The sequence below is a fragment of the Corvus hawaiiensis genome, chromosome 8 (assembly GCF_020740725.1).
Source record: "Corvus hawaiiensis isolate bCorHaw1 chromosome 8, bCorHaw1.pri.cur, whole genome shotgun sequence".
Lineage (NCBI taxonomy): Eukaryota > Metazoa > Chordata > Aves > Passeriformes > Corvidae > Corvus > Corvus hawaiiensis.
The window spans coordinates 7,798,858-7,816,295 of NC_063220.1; the positions used below are offsets into that span (position 1 = coordinate 7,798,858).

Here is a 17,438-nt window from a genome sequence, read left to right on the forward strand (position 1 = left end):
CTTACAACTCCAAGAAAATAAATTATAGATATCATAGATAGTCCATTTTCAAAGGCAAGAACCAGTAGGTTTCTGGCATTATATTTGATTGCCTAAGAAAGAAAAAAGTAACCATAATTACTGTAGCAGTCCACATTTGAGTAGTAATTTTCAAGTACTTCATAAAATACAATAATTGTACATGTAACATATACCTGTAATAATGTAACTATGACTGAGAATTTTAACAATGGTATTTAATATGTTGAAAAACAGGAGTTTAGCTTTAGATGCGAGCAATGAAACTTTACCTCCATGCTGCTGTCCTCATCTCAGTTTTAAAATAATTTTTAATTTCTCCACTTAGAGGAGTTGTTTTTTTCTAAAAATAACTATAGAGCAAAAAGCCCATTTAATATATTTTAATAATATATAGAAAACAATACTGTGGAACATATAAACCTGAATTTCCAGGCTTTTTGCTGTCTAACAACCTAAATGCTGTGAGCAGAAAGGTGATCAGATGAGCCCCACTTCAACAGAATATTGGAGCACAAATGTGTCATGAGCAGCCTTGTGATCTGGTTTGGAGATCACTGTTTCCTTAGATATACATTCTTCCATTTTAATTCCCTGAATAATTTAATGCCTATATTCAACGCATAAAAACTGACAAAATACTAAATACTATAACATAACCTTCCTTCAAAATCTCTTCCAAAGCACTGTAGATTACTAAGTCTCTTGTTATTTAAATCACTCCTTCCTTACATTCAGATAGGAACTGTATTTGCACTTCTTCAGTCTCATGTTCCCACCCTCCTGCTTTTGGCACTGCAATTTCTCCTCCTTCAGAGTCCAGGATTGATATGACCTGATGCATAACAAGAGCACACTGAACTTTTGCATGCAGCTTTGTTGAGGATAATTTTCACAGCAAAGTGGAGAATGAGAGAATATGGTCTCAAGTTGAAAATGGGGATGTTTAGATTGCATATTAGGAAAAATGTCTTCACAGAAAGAGTTGGCAAGTATTGGAACAGGCTGCCCAGGGCAATGGTGGAGTCAGCACCCCTGGAGGCATTTAGATGTGTAGATGTGGCACCTGGGGACATGTTTCAGTGTTGGACTTGGCAGTGTTAGGTTAAAGGTTGGACCAAATGATCTTAAGAGGCCTTTTCCAACTGAAATGATTTCTCTGTTAATGATTACTATCAATCCTGACTTTCATAATGATCAATATCATCATCCCTATTGAAAACTGAAACTACACATATATGTCCATTTTAGCCTATGCCTCAGTCATCTCTAATCCACCCTGTACTGCAGGTTGCCTTCTACTCCTGGTTTTCTTTCTGCTCTGACAGAATTTCCTGCTCCTTGCAGAATTGTCACTAAATGATAGTTCAGTGGATTTCCCAGGTTCTTGTTCTTGGTATACTACTTTCAAACATTTTTTAAAGAGGAATTTTACATTTACCGTAAGAAAACATCGAAGTCATTTTGGAAGTTAATGCATCCACTTCATCATCAATAGCTGTTTAGTGTTTCAGGAATTATAGTGTCTCCATATATTGCTATATGCAGTTACTCAGCAGCCTCTATGAAAACCATTAAGGCACTTAGAAATTGAATTGTTCACCATAAATCATAGGGATTAAATTTAGGCATGCAAACACTGGTGGGAGGAGGTTCTGTACAAACACAGCTACATGTGGATAAATACACATTTTCCAAGCAAAGGGTCCACAATCATGACCTTAGCAAAAAAAAAGTCTTAAAAACCTGTCTGAAAGATCTGATCTTTATTTGTTAATTCAGTAATTAGGCTTGTGATACTGTTGTAACTTCTAATGGCAGTGACTGACAAGTTTTACTTCTTGGAGTTTTTACAACATATAAGTCACTCATGCATGTTAAAAATTCAAATGAAGTCCAAAACCAAAACAAAAAAGCTGAAATAAATTATACTACACAGTAAATTTTATTACAAGGCTAGATATGCTTCTTGATTTACATTACAGTCCTCCTTCAGTTGCTACACACAGGCTATTAACAGGGGAAAGGAAATCAATTCTGAAACAGGAGCCAGTAAACTGAAAGAACACTAGTTTCAGCTTAAAAAAAAATCTCTTGAAGATTTATACATGAAGTAGTTTTGATTATTTGTTGTGCTACATACAAATAAAATGTAAATCCCCACCATAATTCATTATTCTGTTCTGGTATACAAACTAAGGGTGCCAAAACAGTTTTCGTCAGAAACCACAGAGCAGAAAAAACCAAAATTCGAAGTAGGCTTGCTTAAGAATATTAAATTCCTCTTTTTGAACACATCAGGGCATTCTACATGTACACCAACACCCTGTCTAACTTCACTGCAGCAATAATTGTTTTATGCTGTGGAAACATGTTAGTTTAACTATGCTATGTTCAAAAATGTATAACAAGATTTTTTTTTCCATTAAACACAAACCTAATTTTGCCAGACAGTGCTTTGCTGCTGTGGCTGAACCTTACAATTTAAATTGACCCTCCCAATTAAAACTCAGACACTTGTGAATCTTTCATTTACACTTTAGGGAAGAAAGGAAATAACTAGTAGAACAGTTACTATTATCTCCAGATTCAGCTTTTAAATTGGTAGAAAATTTTGCTGCTCAGGCACAAGCTGAGATCAGACTTACAACTTTGACAGTTATAAAGAGATATAGGTGCAGGAAAGCAGCTGATCCTGAAGCAGGAATATTATTGTTGTCCTTAGGGACAGCAATCAGCTGAATAGCCAGGACAGTGTTTTAAGGGTATTTGCTTTTTCCTACGTAGTCACTGCTTTCCAGAATATGGGAGCAAATGATGGAAAAAAAGAAAATACATCTGTTACCAGCTTAAATGACAAAAATCCCTTGCCATAAAATTAGTTTCCTGAGACTGAAGAACATGTTGTGACTGCTGTTATTAATATTTGCATAGCTGTCAGAAGCCCAAGCTTTATGACTACTTACTGCTTCAGGGACCATTGACCACTATTTGAGGTGCTGGCTACAGTTTGAGTTACTGCTTTTCAATAAATGTTACAGCCTTCAAATTCCATTACCAGTGGAGTCTGAATTACATCTACTCTCAAAATAAAATAAAAATGAGCAGAAACAAGCTATGGGGCTTTATCACATATTCTGTTCTATCCTAATCTAGCCTATTTTAAGGCAAGAGCATTTTCTCATGGAATCCTGTTTAACCGATATATGACACAATACACCTAAAGGCTTGGGACTGCCAAAGACAGTCAAACCTAAGTCTGGATGATAAATCATGTCCTGTTACTTGGATACTTCTGTTAGCATCTGCTAACAAAGATAATTTATACAGATTTCCTCTGAAAATATGCATAAACTACTGTTGCTTACGAAAGTTTGGCCACTTAAGCTTAAAGGTCTTTACCCATCCTTACTCTTCAGCAACTCTGAATTACAGGAAATGGAGGAAAACTGTGGTATCAGCTGTTGCAGTAATTCAGCGGGGAAATATCCAACCTTTTTGTGCCAGTGTATAACTATCACAGACTTCCAAGAAAAAACTGACACCTGCCCATGTTACAGCCAGGTCAATAGACCAAGATTTGTGGAAACAGCTCTAAGATGAAGATGTCCTACATCACCACCTTTCTAATGACCCCTTATGCAACTATGTCACATTTCTGATTCTCCTTTCCTCAAGGAAGAAGAGATTTGATAGCTAAATAAAATGCCTTTAGTATCAGAAAATTGAAATGCAGGGTTTTCCCCTGAGGGCTGTGGAGATCACCCAGCTGTGTGCCCATGGACAGAAGGGTGTTGGCTGATGGGAACCTGCAGTACATTTCTGAAGAGAGCAGCAGTACAGCTGAAACTGAGAATTTCCTACATAGTTTCTATGTTTGGCAAGTACCCAGTGCTGAAGAACTTGTATTCTGAGGTGATTAGGATCACCAGTGACAACAATAAAATGCCTAGTTGCTGGTGCAGTATCACAGACCAGTACATCTTTAAGAACTGTTTTTATTGACACCGATCACCACATATCCTTTTCTCAAAGCCAAAAAAAATCATATTTGAAGAGAAGATATTTTGTGTTAGAGTCACCAGGAATTTATTAACACTTTGGAAAAAAAATCCAAGCATGCTGAATAGGTAACATGCATAATAAAACTGCCTGAGGAAGCAGCTGTGAGCCATTGATCCCAATAAGCAATCACCTGCTGGGATGGACAGTTTTTCCTTACAGTCATGAGAATCTTGGAGATAAATGAATGCAAAACCAGAGATAATACAGGTGACTTTAACAGAAAATGAAACTAAATGTCTTGTATAATGAGGAGGGCTGCTTCTTTCCCTATAGAAAAAGAAAAGAGCAGTAACTCCAGCTCCCAAATCCTCCCAATGAAAGATCGCAGAAATCTCAGCTCCAGTGCCAGCATAACAGGAGGCACAAGAGCAGAGTGGTGAAATGCATATCAATAACACCATTGATAATAAGATCAAAAACACAACTTCAAATACCAGTTAAAAAGGAAATAAGGTCACTAGTTCTGCCTCCTTAGGAACTCATGTTTTATATTATGTATTCTCGACAAGTTGTGATGAATAATGGAAATACAGCAGACTGGTACTCAGATTGTACTTGAAAAATGCTTGATGTGCATTTACTTAGTCCTCTACAAAAGCACTGTGTAAAAGGCATGTGCCAAGTTTCACGTTGCTACCATACTAATTAAATGAACGGACTACCTCTCAAGGAAATCACAATTTCCTTAGGTGTAACCGAATTAAATACAGCCTTCAGTACTGAGTTAACACAAAATATCACTAGGCTTTTCCCAGCATGGTATCACCAGTGCAGTGTGGCCATTTTAGTGAAAAGGACTTCAGTGCAAATAGACAAATATCAACCACTTTTGCCTACTATGAAGGTGAAACCTGGTATGCTCTAGATGAAGAAGATCATACCTATTAGAACTGTGAGCCGATTTAGTACTGGCCTTGGAAACTTCAGCCTCTGGAAATTCACAGGAGGCTTCATATACTTTTAAAATTTCGATTAGATGCAGAAACATAAAGTTAACATATAAAACAGATTTTGTTTTCTCTGAAAAGCTCCCTGCTCCATTTATCATTTGAAGATGTTATCTACTGCTGGAGTGCCAAACATAAGAAACATATAGGGGTAATGTGAACTTCAGATATTTTCTTGGAAAAGGACAAATTACAGCATGAAAAATGCTGAGAGCTAAATAATAATCTTGTTCATTTAGGAAGGCAAATACAGAGGACAAAATTAAAATCCTAAACCAGTTTCCCATATTGGACCTTAGCTTTCCTTTCTTGGTACATAAAATTGAGTAACTTAATTTCTAGATGGAATAAGATTTTTTATGAAAAATTAGCAGGACAGGAAAGGAATGCAATAGTAAAGCACCACCACCTCTGAAGCAGAACTGTCTGGACTGATGAATTTCAATGCACCTCAAAGAGAAATACAAAAAAAGAAATCTGTGTAACAGTGGCAGACAACGCAAATTCTGATTTTTGAAAAAAATAAAGGAAGGATGTAACCAATGATCAGGGATTCTCTCCATCAGGGTGTTAAGCTGCAGTGGAAACAGCACAAGAAGGAGCTGAGATCTGCCAACATCTGACACAGAACTGCACGTCTCAGGAATGCATCACCTTAATAATGTTTGTCTTACAATGATGATACAGCCACCTTCCAGTCGTAAAGGTGAGAGGAGAGTGTAATGCATTTACAGTTGAAATTGCTCCATGGATTTGTTTAAGAAGCCTACTTGGCAGCTGAAGTTGTTCTGCCCTTAGGAAGTGGGAGAGAGTGTAAAAAACACCCCTAATATGAAGAGTAAAAGCAAGCAGTTAGTCTTCAGGGTTTGTTTGGATGTTTTAATAAACTAGTACATTCATAAATGTTAGTAAGCTGCATAAATTCCTCCTTGGACACTGTTAACACATATTTACAGTCACTGTTCATGGATGAGGAAGACAACTCAAGCTTTACTTAACACAACAAAAACATTTCTCTGACAGTTTACTCACAGGATAACTGCTTCAATCCAGGACACTTTATCTCATATATACAAATATATATATTTATTTATTTATTTATTCATTCAGATTTTTAGATTTTTATTTTATATATATTTATGTATATTTATATATATGTATAAAATTAGGTCCTGTATTTTAGAAAAATATGGAGGGCTTTTTCCCCACAAAAATGGAAATTTTGTAGGATACTTGTATGGTTAACTGCAAAGTATTTTGAGCTTGTACTTGTTTCTGGAGTAAATCATCTGCAATTATGAAATTTTATTACCATTGTAACAATTTAATTTTTAAGAATTAGTTCTGTAAGGGAGTTATATTCAAAAGCTGTTCGTTCATCCACATAACAATCTCCTTCATTGATGCAGGGGACACAGTGTTCACAAATGCAGCCATAGTAATTGTAAGTATAAATACTGCTGGAGCTTCACAGGCCAGGGAGGAATCATGATTGCATTGATTTTTTTGACTCTGCTACTGCACAGCATCTCAGTACTCCAGAAAATACTGAATGAAATTGATTCCAATTAAGTCAAAGAAGAACATACATTCTAATAAAATACACTTAGTCTTAACTGAAGTCTGTGATATTACAATCTGATAGAGTCACTCAACATTTAAAAAAACCAGAGGCTCCCAAAGCTAATCATTAATAAAGGACTACATTCAAATATCCAGGTACACATTTGTATATCCTTTTCTACATTTACATCTAAATGCAAAAGTTATATTACAAATAAACACATAAGTTCAACAATTTAAATTAAGATTTTAAAATTGACAGCCTGAAATCTGATTCACTACTGAAAACAAAAGCACAGAATCATGGGATGGTTTGGGCTGGAAGAGACCTTAACGACCACCTCATTTCAACTCTCCTGTCATGGGCAGCAACACCTCCCACCACGCCATGCTGCTCAAAGCCCCATCCAGCCTGGCCCTAAAATCATACTGGGATTGGCATCATAATATAATTACTATACACAGAAAATACAGCATGCAAATAATGCTATTTGTATATTTCTGTATGAGTGAAATCATGGAATCCAATGTAAAGCTAAAATAAAAACATCTCTAAAAGCACAAAGCTTTAGTCACTGACCTGTATTTTGATCGGCCAGGAGAAATTGCTGACATAGACATAGAAAGTGATGTTTGGGTTGCTTCGAAAGTTAAATTTTTCACAGGAAAAGCTGTCTCGGTATTCCTTAATATTAGCTTTGGAAACAACAGGAATCTCTTCTCCAGATATCGTTCCAGCTAAAAAGAATTTTAAAAAGCTCAGGTGTAGATATACATATTTGCAAAAATATTTATCATCATTAAAGATGCCAAAGTAAATTTGCATAAGAAACTTAATTTCTTAACTGCTTTTGGTGTCTTCAATCTAAAACAACCCCTTAATATAGCTTACATGGCACATTAGGTATATTTAATATACATACAGAGAATTCACAGAAATTTTTACTTTGGTTTCAAAAAATTACATACAAATCATAAAAGTGACAGAAGTAACTTGAATTTTACAAGGTAGTTATTATGGTCAGCTAAACAGATAATATGCTTTCCTCCATCATTTATGTTTCATTTCAATAAAAACTCATAGATCAATAAAACCTGAAAGGGAATTTTTCTACATCTTACATTTTCCCTGTAGAGTTTTAATTGTTCATGAAAGCATTAATAATGTAATGAGTAATAAACATTCATCAGTTTTTGCAAATAAATGTGTGACTGAGCTAAGTTACAGGAATAAACAGAGTTTACCAACTGTGATATGTTAAAGTACTTCAGAAATGCATTGATGAAGAAATTCATGAGTTTAAGAGAAACTCTGAACCTTCTTTAGAAAGATTGGTTTTAAAATTATTTCATATTAAGCATCATGCCTCTCCTTGGATGTGCTTTCAGAAAGTCAATAGAACCAATTCAGGAAGACTGTCTAAATTAAAACAAAGAAGGGTAATGGGGTTCAAAGTTGGAGAAAAAATAGATAAGCTGCTCCTTTTATCAGCATACACAGAAGAACTTTATTGTTTGATATCAATGTTAAGGTTAATAATTAAATTTTTAGCTTGAACACTGAAACAAAGAAATAAAATCTCAGTCTCTGCAGTAGTTAAGGAAGCAATTTATCTTAATTAAAATCACAGCATTTCATAACACTGTCATTTTGAAAATTTAAATAGGCTACAAGCTTTTCCTACCAAAGTAATTTTAATTGAATTGGAGAGAAAGCCAACATATTAATGAAGCTTTATTCAGATTGTAAATTATCATCTGAGGTTTAAATAATACAATCAATAATGGCATAATGATAATGGCAAAAGAACACATTTTGCAAAGTTTTATTATCAAAATTAGCAACAAAGAGACAATCAGGTTAAAATAACTTAAGGGATCATGAAATCGTTTGGGGAAAAATTAATCATACCAACATTCACTCTCACCTGTAGAACCAACAGACCATGTAATATTGAGGTTAAAGTTGTTTGATGCATTAATTGAGATATCCAAATTTTTATTTGACTAGTAAAAGAAAAAAAATAGAGCAAAGTTAACAAAACATTTCAAAACATATCAGAATGTATTGCATGTAACTCTATTGCATGTAACTGAATACAGCCTTTTAATCATCTTCCAGTTTTCATTTTAAACATAAACAGAAATGGTAATGATTCCCTGCCAAAGGCAATTCTTTCTTTTGCTCTGGTAAGAACAGGGTACAATTTAACACATAACTACATCAGTTATCCTTTTAGATTGTCCTAAGTATAACAAAATAATTGTCTTAAAGAAAAAAATACATGGCAAATGCCTACATTCTAATCACAAACCAGAAATTACTTTCCTCACCTAAAAATGTTTTCTCAGCAGAGGGGTACACCCCTTCAGTTCATCTCGGGAAGATGCTAAAACTTGTGGGAGCAACAATAAAATAAACCAACTGATAATTTTTCAGAGTATTGATTAAGCTGAAGTACATCTACGATTTAGACAGTGTTCTCAATGAAGGCACTGGACTAATTTTACAGCTCTCAAAAAATGTGAACTATCTTTAAAACCTTGTGGACACTTTGAAAACCTTTAAGCAATGTCAAATACAATGGAAATCTTAATTCTGACTCTCTAAAATTTAACTATTTACCTGTTCTGGATTTGCTATAAAGTTTATGGCAGTGTGATGGCGATCATCCTCTTGTAATAAGCTGAAGGTAAACTGGTAATCAATCAAAAGGCTGTCTGTGGGCAAAACCAGAAATAAAAATAATAAAATAAAGTGCATACATATTAATTCTGTTATGCAAGTAACTAAAAATTTACCACTCTCATTTATTTTAAAAGTCATGGAGAAATCTACAAGTCAGAATTACTCACATGCATTTCACTGTTGAACTATTTGCATGATAATGTCTTGAAACAATTAAAAAATAAAATTAAATGAACCAAAAAGATAAAATTAGGAAAAAATAACTGAGAAATAGATTCTATCATGGAGTCAGTGGTTAGACATAACTTGAAATAGCCATTCTTTGTGCAGTAATTACTCCAAAATACAGTATTCAGTGTTGTCAAAGCATTATCAGTTTCCGAATTTCACTCTGAAATAATTATTCAATTACTAGGTTTAAAAGATCTGGAAAAAGTTGCATCTACACTAAAATTACATACTATGAAGGCATGATATTGTAGTAAATAAGATTGCTAATAACTAAATGGCACAACTGAACTTTGAAAAGAAATCATGTGACCATGAAGTGTTTCCTTTGTAAACTGACAGAATTTTAAGAGATTTTGTTAAGTGGCAAGTGATAGAAATTTTTCATACAAGAGAAACAAGGAGTTGTTTAGTATTGCTCAAAAAAAATGATATTTGACTCCCTATTGGCTTTTGTTCTGCACATTTTTCTTCCACCTTGTGAATGGAAGAGAGCCTTCCAGGCAGCTCCCACACATGTTCCTGTCACTGCTCACTAACAATCTGCTGGGCTGGCAGAGGTGCAGAAGGGAGAAACAGCCACCTTCAGATGATCCAAACCATGCTCAGCCCTTCCTGGAAGGAGCAGAAATTGATTTGGACAAGTCAGAAGACATCTCTTGAGCTATCCTGTTGTGTTCCCAAAGCCAGAGGAATGAGATTAACCCTTACTTGGGTCATAGAGGAATGACTGCAAAGGAACTTTTCTGCAGGGGAAGGGGTAGAAACAGACTTGTCAGGATGAAGCAGGTTTCCAGGACCTCCAAAATGTAAGAAAAGAAAAACAGTCACAGAAACTACTGCTGCTGCAATTCATAGAGAGAGCCATGTAGAATGCCAGCAGGAAATGTTCAGTGCAGTCAGAGAGTTAAGAATCAGCAGAGCCCCCAGAGATGCAAATTGCGATAGCAGATAAATAATCCCTGTGCAACCGACAGTTGTGAACCAGAGGTGGGTGTGGTGGGTGCATTTTGAATGCTCTGTCACATGGGCAGATATCTTCAGATCCAACAGAATAGATCTTCTGAATCTTTTACCATTACAGTTCTGCAGGGATGAAAAGCTTCTACTTTTTCCCCTCTGTCACAGGAAATAAGGAGGTGACTTATAAGAGTACACGATTCTGATTATTTTTTTATGCATGTTAAAATATGGCAAGTCATCTTTGATGCTACAACCTAGTGAACCATTGTAAAGCATTATTCTGATCCCTGTGCTGCTGACATTCTGCTAGTCACCAACACCACACAAAGTGTGTTACAAATAAAAAATATGTGAACATAAAAACAAAATCAGTAAATACAGAGAGTGAAAGATTAAGTCAAGGCAGAGAAAAAGCTTTGTCAGCCTTTTGTTGGATTCAATAGTTTGCTTACTGCTGACAATCACCTTTTCTGCAACACATCATCTGAAAAAATACACTCTGTTGTATCCCATGGGAAGGCTGACATAGAAAGAGAAAAAAGCCCACTATATTGTCTTAATAGTTAAAGAAAATTGGTTTGGTTTGGTTGGGGTTTTTTTTTCGATTTTTTTTTTTTTTTTTTTTTTTTTTTTTTTTTTTTTTTTTTTTTTTTAGTGTGGAAGGAAAAGATATACGTGAATGGAACTACGCTGACCTTCGAAGGTGAAAAGTTCACTTTCTCTAAAATTAGCCACCACAGTTTCATTGTTCAAATAAGAAGAAGCTGATCTAGATGTCTTAGCTAACAAGTTTTGACCAGGTTTCTGCATGTTTATGAAGGCAAAAGATGAATAAATATGAAATTTAAATGCCCCATTTTTTTATTAATACTACTCTACACTTCTATAGTTATGCAAATCTAATTAATAAGTCTCATTGACTCTATTGTGCCCTATCTCCATGTTTAACAATACGATTACCATTGCACCAGAACATATTTAAAGGTGGCAGGACAAGAAAAGATGGCAAGTAAAGATTGACCCCTATGAAATAGATTAATAACTCTTTAATAACCATGAGTAGAAAGGCAAAAAGGTTAGGAATAATGTATAGATATGCTCAATCTCCTGATCTGGTCAACTTGGAGTCCCTCAAAATAGAGGACTGCTTCGGCATGAATCTTCGTAAACAGATTTATTGTAAAGGTGTGGTGGACCAGCACCAGGAAAGCACTCCTTCAGAAATTCTGGCTACAGCAAGGGCTACAAGATGCAAGAAGCAGTTGGACAAGATTCCATTGATTTGCTCATAAGTTATGGAAAATCACCACTTAAACACATCACAGTCTTCCTCTAAGCCCAGATTGTGTCCTCTCTGAGATTACTGCTCTCAGAGCAGTAATATATAGTTAATATCCCATCACAAAATAACATTGGGAATACACATGCGACTCATGTCTCCCAGTAATGAATGAACAGCTCTTCTGCATACAAGTTTAAAACAATTCAAAGTCATTTACTTTTAAAACAATATTACTTCTTTTTTTTTTTTCCTGGGGTTTGTTGTTGTTGCTCTTGTTGTTTATTTGCTTGCTCTTGATTTTTGAAATTCATGTTTTACTTGATAAAAGCCAACAAAGTATGAACTGATTTTTCAAAGAATGCAGGAAAAGTCCTTACCCTTATAAAAAAAGTTAAACTACACAGTTCCTCATAAATTTACCATCTGTAACAAACCAGAAAACTAATTCCACTTTTTCTTATTGCATTTTTATATACAATACAGTTGTGACAGTAAATTGTGAAAAACGATAAGTTAGTTATGTGTAGAGCCTTTTGTCTGCAAGATATCCCAAAGTATTTTGTTGTGTTATTAATTACTCTATTATTTAATGGTTAATCAATTTGATACTTCATTAACAGCAGCAAACTTCAGTATGAAATCCCACACATTATTTCCTCCGTAGCACTCAAAAGCCTTGAACAGCACAGCTTGTGTTATTCACGAGCAACTCTGAGAGCCAACACATGAACTCATCTTGGGATTCTTCAGAGTTGCCAAAAGACCTCTAAATTACACTGAGCCAGCCCTACAAACTAAGAAGTGAGGATCTTCTCTAAATTGCTCAGAAGCAGCACATTTCTTAGCACTAACAAACTAAAATTATGGTCTTTAATTCCACAGAGACCTGCCACAGGATAAATCATTAAATCTCTACCTTGGCCGTGGCCTGGGTGCTGTAAAGCAGAAACACTTACCTCTTCAGAGAGTTCTAATTCAGGGAAGGTACCTAAGGTGTGCATGAATTGAATGTAGCAGACAGCAGTGCCTAAGTGCAGTTATGTGATTCAACAGAACAAATGAAGTCAGGTGCAAATGAAAGAACTGACACTGAGCAAACATTCCTTCTTTCTGAGGACTGCAGAAGTTTGCTGAAGGAATTTCATAGGCTGGAGAAAGGTTTGCAAAACTTCAAGGAAGATTTGTCTGGAGCTATTCTTAAGGTGAAGATTCCAAGTCTCTGGAAATCTCTAAAGTTAGATTTTATTAGAATATAATTTAGTAGAACTAATTTTAGAGGAAATTCAAAGTAAGAGTAGAAATTAAAAGGAATCGTAAAGAAGACTCTACCCATTGCATCCTGCTGCTGTCTCACTATCCCTCCTCACTCTCTCCATCTGTTTCATTCTGTAACTTAGGAGACTCTTCCCCCACATGCATTCAGCAGCTCTCAAGAAAACATCACCTCCCTCTACTCCAGAAGGCTCCACCTTCTGCAGACTGAAGCAGGCAGAACATCTTTCCTTCCTACTGCCAAACCTCTTCCTGAACATAACCCTAAAACATAATATATGCCAACGCATCGTAAGTGCACATAAACTAAGCAGTTACCTAGTGCCTCTCACCATATTTCCCAATTCATAATGCCATTCAAACTGGAAAGCTTAGCCTCAAAATAAGTACAAAATTTCAACTAAAAGTCAGTTCTAAGACTATGACCTGTTCTGAATAGCTAAAGGTATAAGTAGACAAATATATAATAGCTAAATGTAGAAACAGCTATTTAAAGTACATTCAGTATATCCTGTTGATATATACTGTTGTGTATATTTACAATCAGGAATTTCGAGAAGCCTAAGATTCTACTCCATGCGAGTTTGTTTCTACTTTAAACCTTTATGAAGCCACCATAAGTACTTTTACCCTTTACAAAAATAAATGAGACTTTTCATGTTTCCGTTTACCAAGACACAGACACAACAAATCTAAGATACAGGCGACTCAAGCAGCAGTCAGACAGAATTCAAAGAGCCACATTCTAGCCTATAATCTATAAACCCCCGGGACTTTCATGTCTAAAGTTCCATGGGAAAAGTTTGTGAGGACATGGAAACCTCTCCACAAACTCAGAGCCCACAGCTCCGATCTTAATTCCCCAATACACGCTATTTGAAATCCACAAGCTGGGTATTTTTGAGCCAGGAGCCACCCCAGAACAGTCTAATATCTGTTTCCAGGCATTTTGTTTAATTTTGTCTTAGAAATCATTGATTAAAGTAGAAAAAGAATGTTGGGAGATAGGACCACAATACCATCCTGACATTGTCAGTGGTCAAATATTGCAAAGACTTATGGTTATTGAGTTTTTTCACATCTCTATTTTGATTTGTTTCAAAACCCTTGACTGCTTTCACAGTCAAAAGGAGTCATTAAAATCAATTCAATATGCCAGTAATGAGCACATGTGAGAACACGACAATAATTAGGTGAAGAAAGATGTTTAATTAAATGAGGAAAATAAATTTCAAAGCAATCCTTTAACCCTAGTAGTGCTGTTAATTTTCAAGAAGCCACTCTGTTTCATTAATGAATGTCAATGACTTCTGATATGGATAATATGGTTTACTATGAAAGTTCTGTACTCATATCCAAAAAGGAACAGACCAATTCCCATGCTGAAACTTTTTCATTGGAAGAAAATTCAGATTTTTAAAATGACAGAATATTCCCAAAAGAACAAAGGCCAGACAGAAGTTCTTCAGTATTTCTTGAGTGCCACTACAACTCTGAGAGAATGTGTAATTACATTGGCAATTACTTTTAAAAAAAGGTAATTAAATTGACTATGTTTAGTATAAATTAGTGATAAATTTATATATGAAAAGGTATGTTACAGAGAAGTACTAAGACTGCAAAATGAACCACTACAATCAAGGGTGCCTGTAAATTATTTTTGGGTGAGTGCTCCCCTAATGGGCAGCTATTCAACACTTTGTTCCATGTTCAGTACTCAGTGTTGGGCCCATGCCTCATTTACTACATGCTACACAAGCCCTTTTCTAAAGATGAAATTGATTTCTAATATGGCAATCTATAGTATTCATCACTATAATTTTCTAAGTTCTTCACAAAAGTTAATGAATTTGTTACAACATTACTGAAGATGAGAAGGCATTATGAGTGCCATTTTATAGGACAGGAAATGAAACAAAGAGACCAAGGACAAAACCATCTATTAAAAACGAGCAGCCAATTTGAAATACCTGGAGTTTGATCTTTCATAACATTTTGAATTATATAACACTACATATGAACATCACTATTTCGCAGCTCCTTCCATCGTTCATTGCCATTCTTTCCATTTTTACAACAAAACAGGAAAGGAACATATATTCAACTTTCCATTACATTATCACTGATTCGTTCCCTACAAATTCATTCAGTGCATTGTGCAGTGGAAGTTTCTTGGGAACTGCTATATAGAAATATTATTAAAAACTGTGCAATTGTGCTCTAATAAAGAAGCAAATAAAAAATGATTGTGACAGCAACCTTCATTCTTCCACTTTCCTGCACCCCCTGCCTATACAGCATATTTCAATAAAGAGGGTTTATTAAGTAATTTAAGAATCAGGCTGGAGTAAATTCTAGAGAACCACTTTACTTCTGAGCTATCTTTTACCTTTGAACAAATCATTCCAGGAGAGCATCCCAATTCACTGCATCTCTCAGCAAGAGGGAAGAATGAACTTGGGTTCCCAAAAAGGGAGCAAGAACATTTTTAACTTGACATGTTCATGGCTTTTCTAATTTTGGTCACTGGCCATTCTCCAATGGTTCCTCTCACATAGTTTCTTAACACACATTTTTAAAACTGAACAAAATGGCAAAACAGTTTCATACATATGCAGAATTTCTGAGAAATGTCTATTCAATTTAGCTCCAAAAGTTTAAGTTTAGCAAAAGTTCTAAGCCAAGAGTGCTGCAATGTATGTCAGCCAGATGCACAAAGAGAGCATGGAACTAGACTCACCCACCCACAGTCTCATTTTCAGCTAAAACATAATTATCCAATTTTATAAAAACATTAGGTGAGGATCACATGATCTTTACTCAATCAATGACTAAAGTGGTGTTTTTTCACATTTTTTTTTCTGATAACTAATAACTTCTATTTTGTGAATAAACCCCTCAAAAATCTAGTGCTGTTCTATTTTTACTTCTTGAAATCACTTCAAGTTGTAAGAACCTCCATTATGATTGCAACTTCAGACTCATCACAGCCTTCCCACACTTTCTATTTAAGGATCTGTCTATTCATGCTGATTCTAAAATTCATAGTCTCACCTCTTCATTGCACAGGCAGTTTGTCTCTCTCCTACTCTTTCTAGTGATTGGTCTCTATTTCCAGCAAGAGTTTGTTGAGAACAGAACTATTCATATTCCTCTCTATCAGTACAAATGCTGCTTTTGAAACCAAGTACCATTATCAAATGCTATAAATCATATTCATTTATGACCAAATGAAATCCTCCTTGTTTTACATCAAAGTTGGGGGCTACCACCAGACCTATTTTCAGTCAGGATAATTATTTTGAACTTTCAGAGCAGCTGCCTGATTCATTCCTCTGTCATCTGTATATAGGAGTCATCCACTGCCTCACTGTCATGGTTATATTGAATACGTTGGTGTCTCAGATTACTTGTCCATTGTGATAAAACAAAAAGGCATTTACTGTAAAGTCTTTACTAAAAACTTGCATTTTGTTATACATAATCAGAGTGCAATGAGCTTCAAAATACCCCAGCGCTTGCTATTTATATGCCTTTTTCCATTTCAAGAAAGAGCATACGAGAATGAATTTCACGTAAGTTCAAAGTCTTTACAAACATACAGCAATGGCAATTCATTGCCTCTTTTACTGCACTTTAGAAAAATGTACTGGGATAAAAAGCCCACAAAAAACCAGAGGGATTAGTGTCATAATCAGCGAATCAGGTAACTAAGTTTTATTTTAAACAGAAATCTTTTATCTTATTAAATTCTTAGCTGCTATTTGGAAAGGTCTAATAAGTTGTCAGCCTTGATCCTAAAGGAGGGCCAGAAAAATCTGATCTGTATTAGAATTTTATTCAGCTAAATTTCACCAATTGTCTCAGCCCACTCTGTATTGACTAAAACTTTCAGTGGATGACAGAAATGCACCATGTTCAGAAGGGTAACCCTTGATTCTCTTTACTGAAAATACAAAGACCAAGAAGGTTCATTAAGTGTGGACACATAAGTTTTACAAGGCTACTTAGGTGAGACACATCTCACCACAACTGTCACAGAAGTAAAAGTGTCGGTATGAAAATGTTACAGTAAACAAAGCTGGACTTGTTGCTGAGATATAAAGACTGAGGTACAGATAGAGTTACCTGGAGCCTTTCAAGCATGCAATCTCAAGATGATGCTCCTAAAGTTTTTAAACCACAGACCACAGCCAAATATCATTATTTTTCCTAGATATTTCATCAAACCCTTAACTGAAAATGCCGAACCAACTGATGGGTTTACTGTGAACAGCTGCAGACCCTTTTCCAGCTCTGCTCAAGAACATGGTCTATAAACAAAGTGTGGAAAGCAATCATGGCTAGAAAATTATGAGCAAAGTATTAGCAAAAGAAGCAGCAACAAAGAAGAATGAGTGCACCAATTAGC

At 35.3% G+C, this 17,438-nt stretch overlaps 1 protein-coding gene across 5 annotated transcripts in view; it reads right to left on the reverse strand.

Annotated features, from left to right (window-relative positions):
• Positions 1 to 17,438, reverse strand: part of ATRNL1 (attractin like 1) — a 448,295-nt gene that overhangs the window by 248,562 nt on the left and 182,295 nt on the right. For all 5 annotated transcript variants that reach the window (XR_007205109.1, XM_048310902.1, XM_048310901.1 and 2 more), the window contains exons 22-24: positions 9,220 to 9,314; positions 8,522 to 8,600; positions 7,174 to 7,331 (exon numbers count right to left, since the gene is read on the reverse strand). Coding sequence is in view for 4 of the 5 variants with exons in the window: in XM_048310902.1 (XP_048166859.1) it covers positions 7,174 to 7,331; positions 8,522 to 8,600; positions 9,220 to 9,314 (332 nt within the window). In the remaining variant the exon portion in view is untranslated. The remainder of the gene's footprint in view (positions 1 to 7,173; positions 7,332 to 8,521; positions 8,601 to 9,219; positions 9,315 to 17,438) is intronic.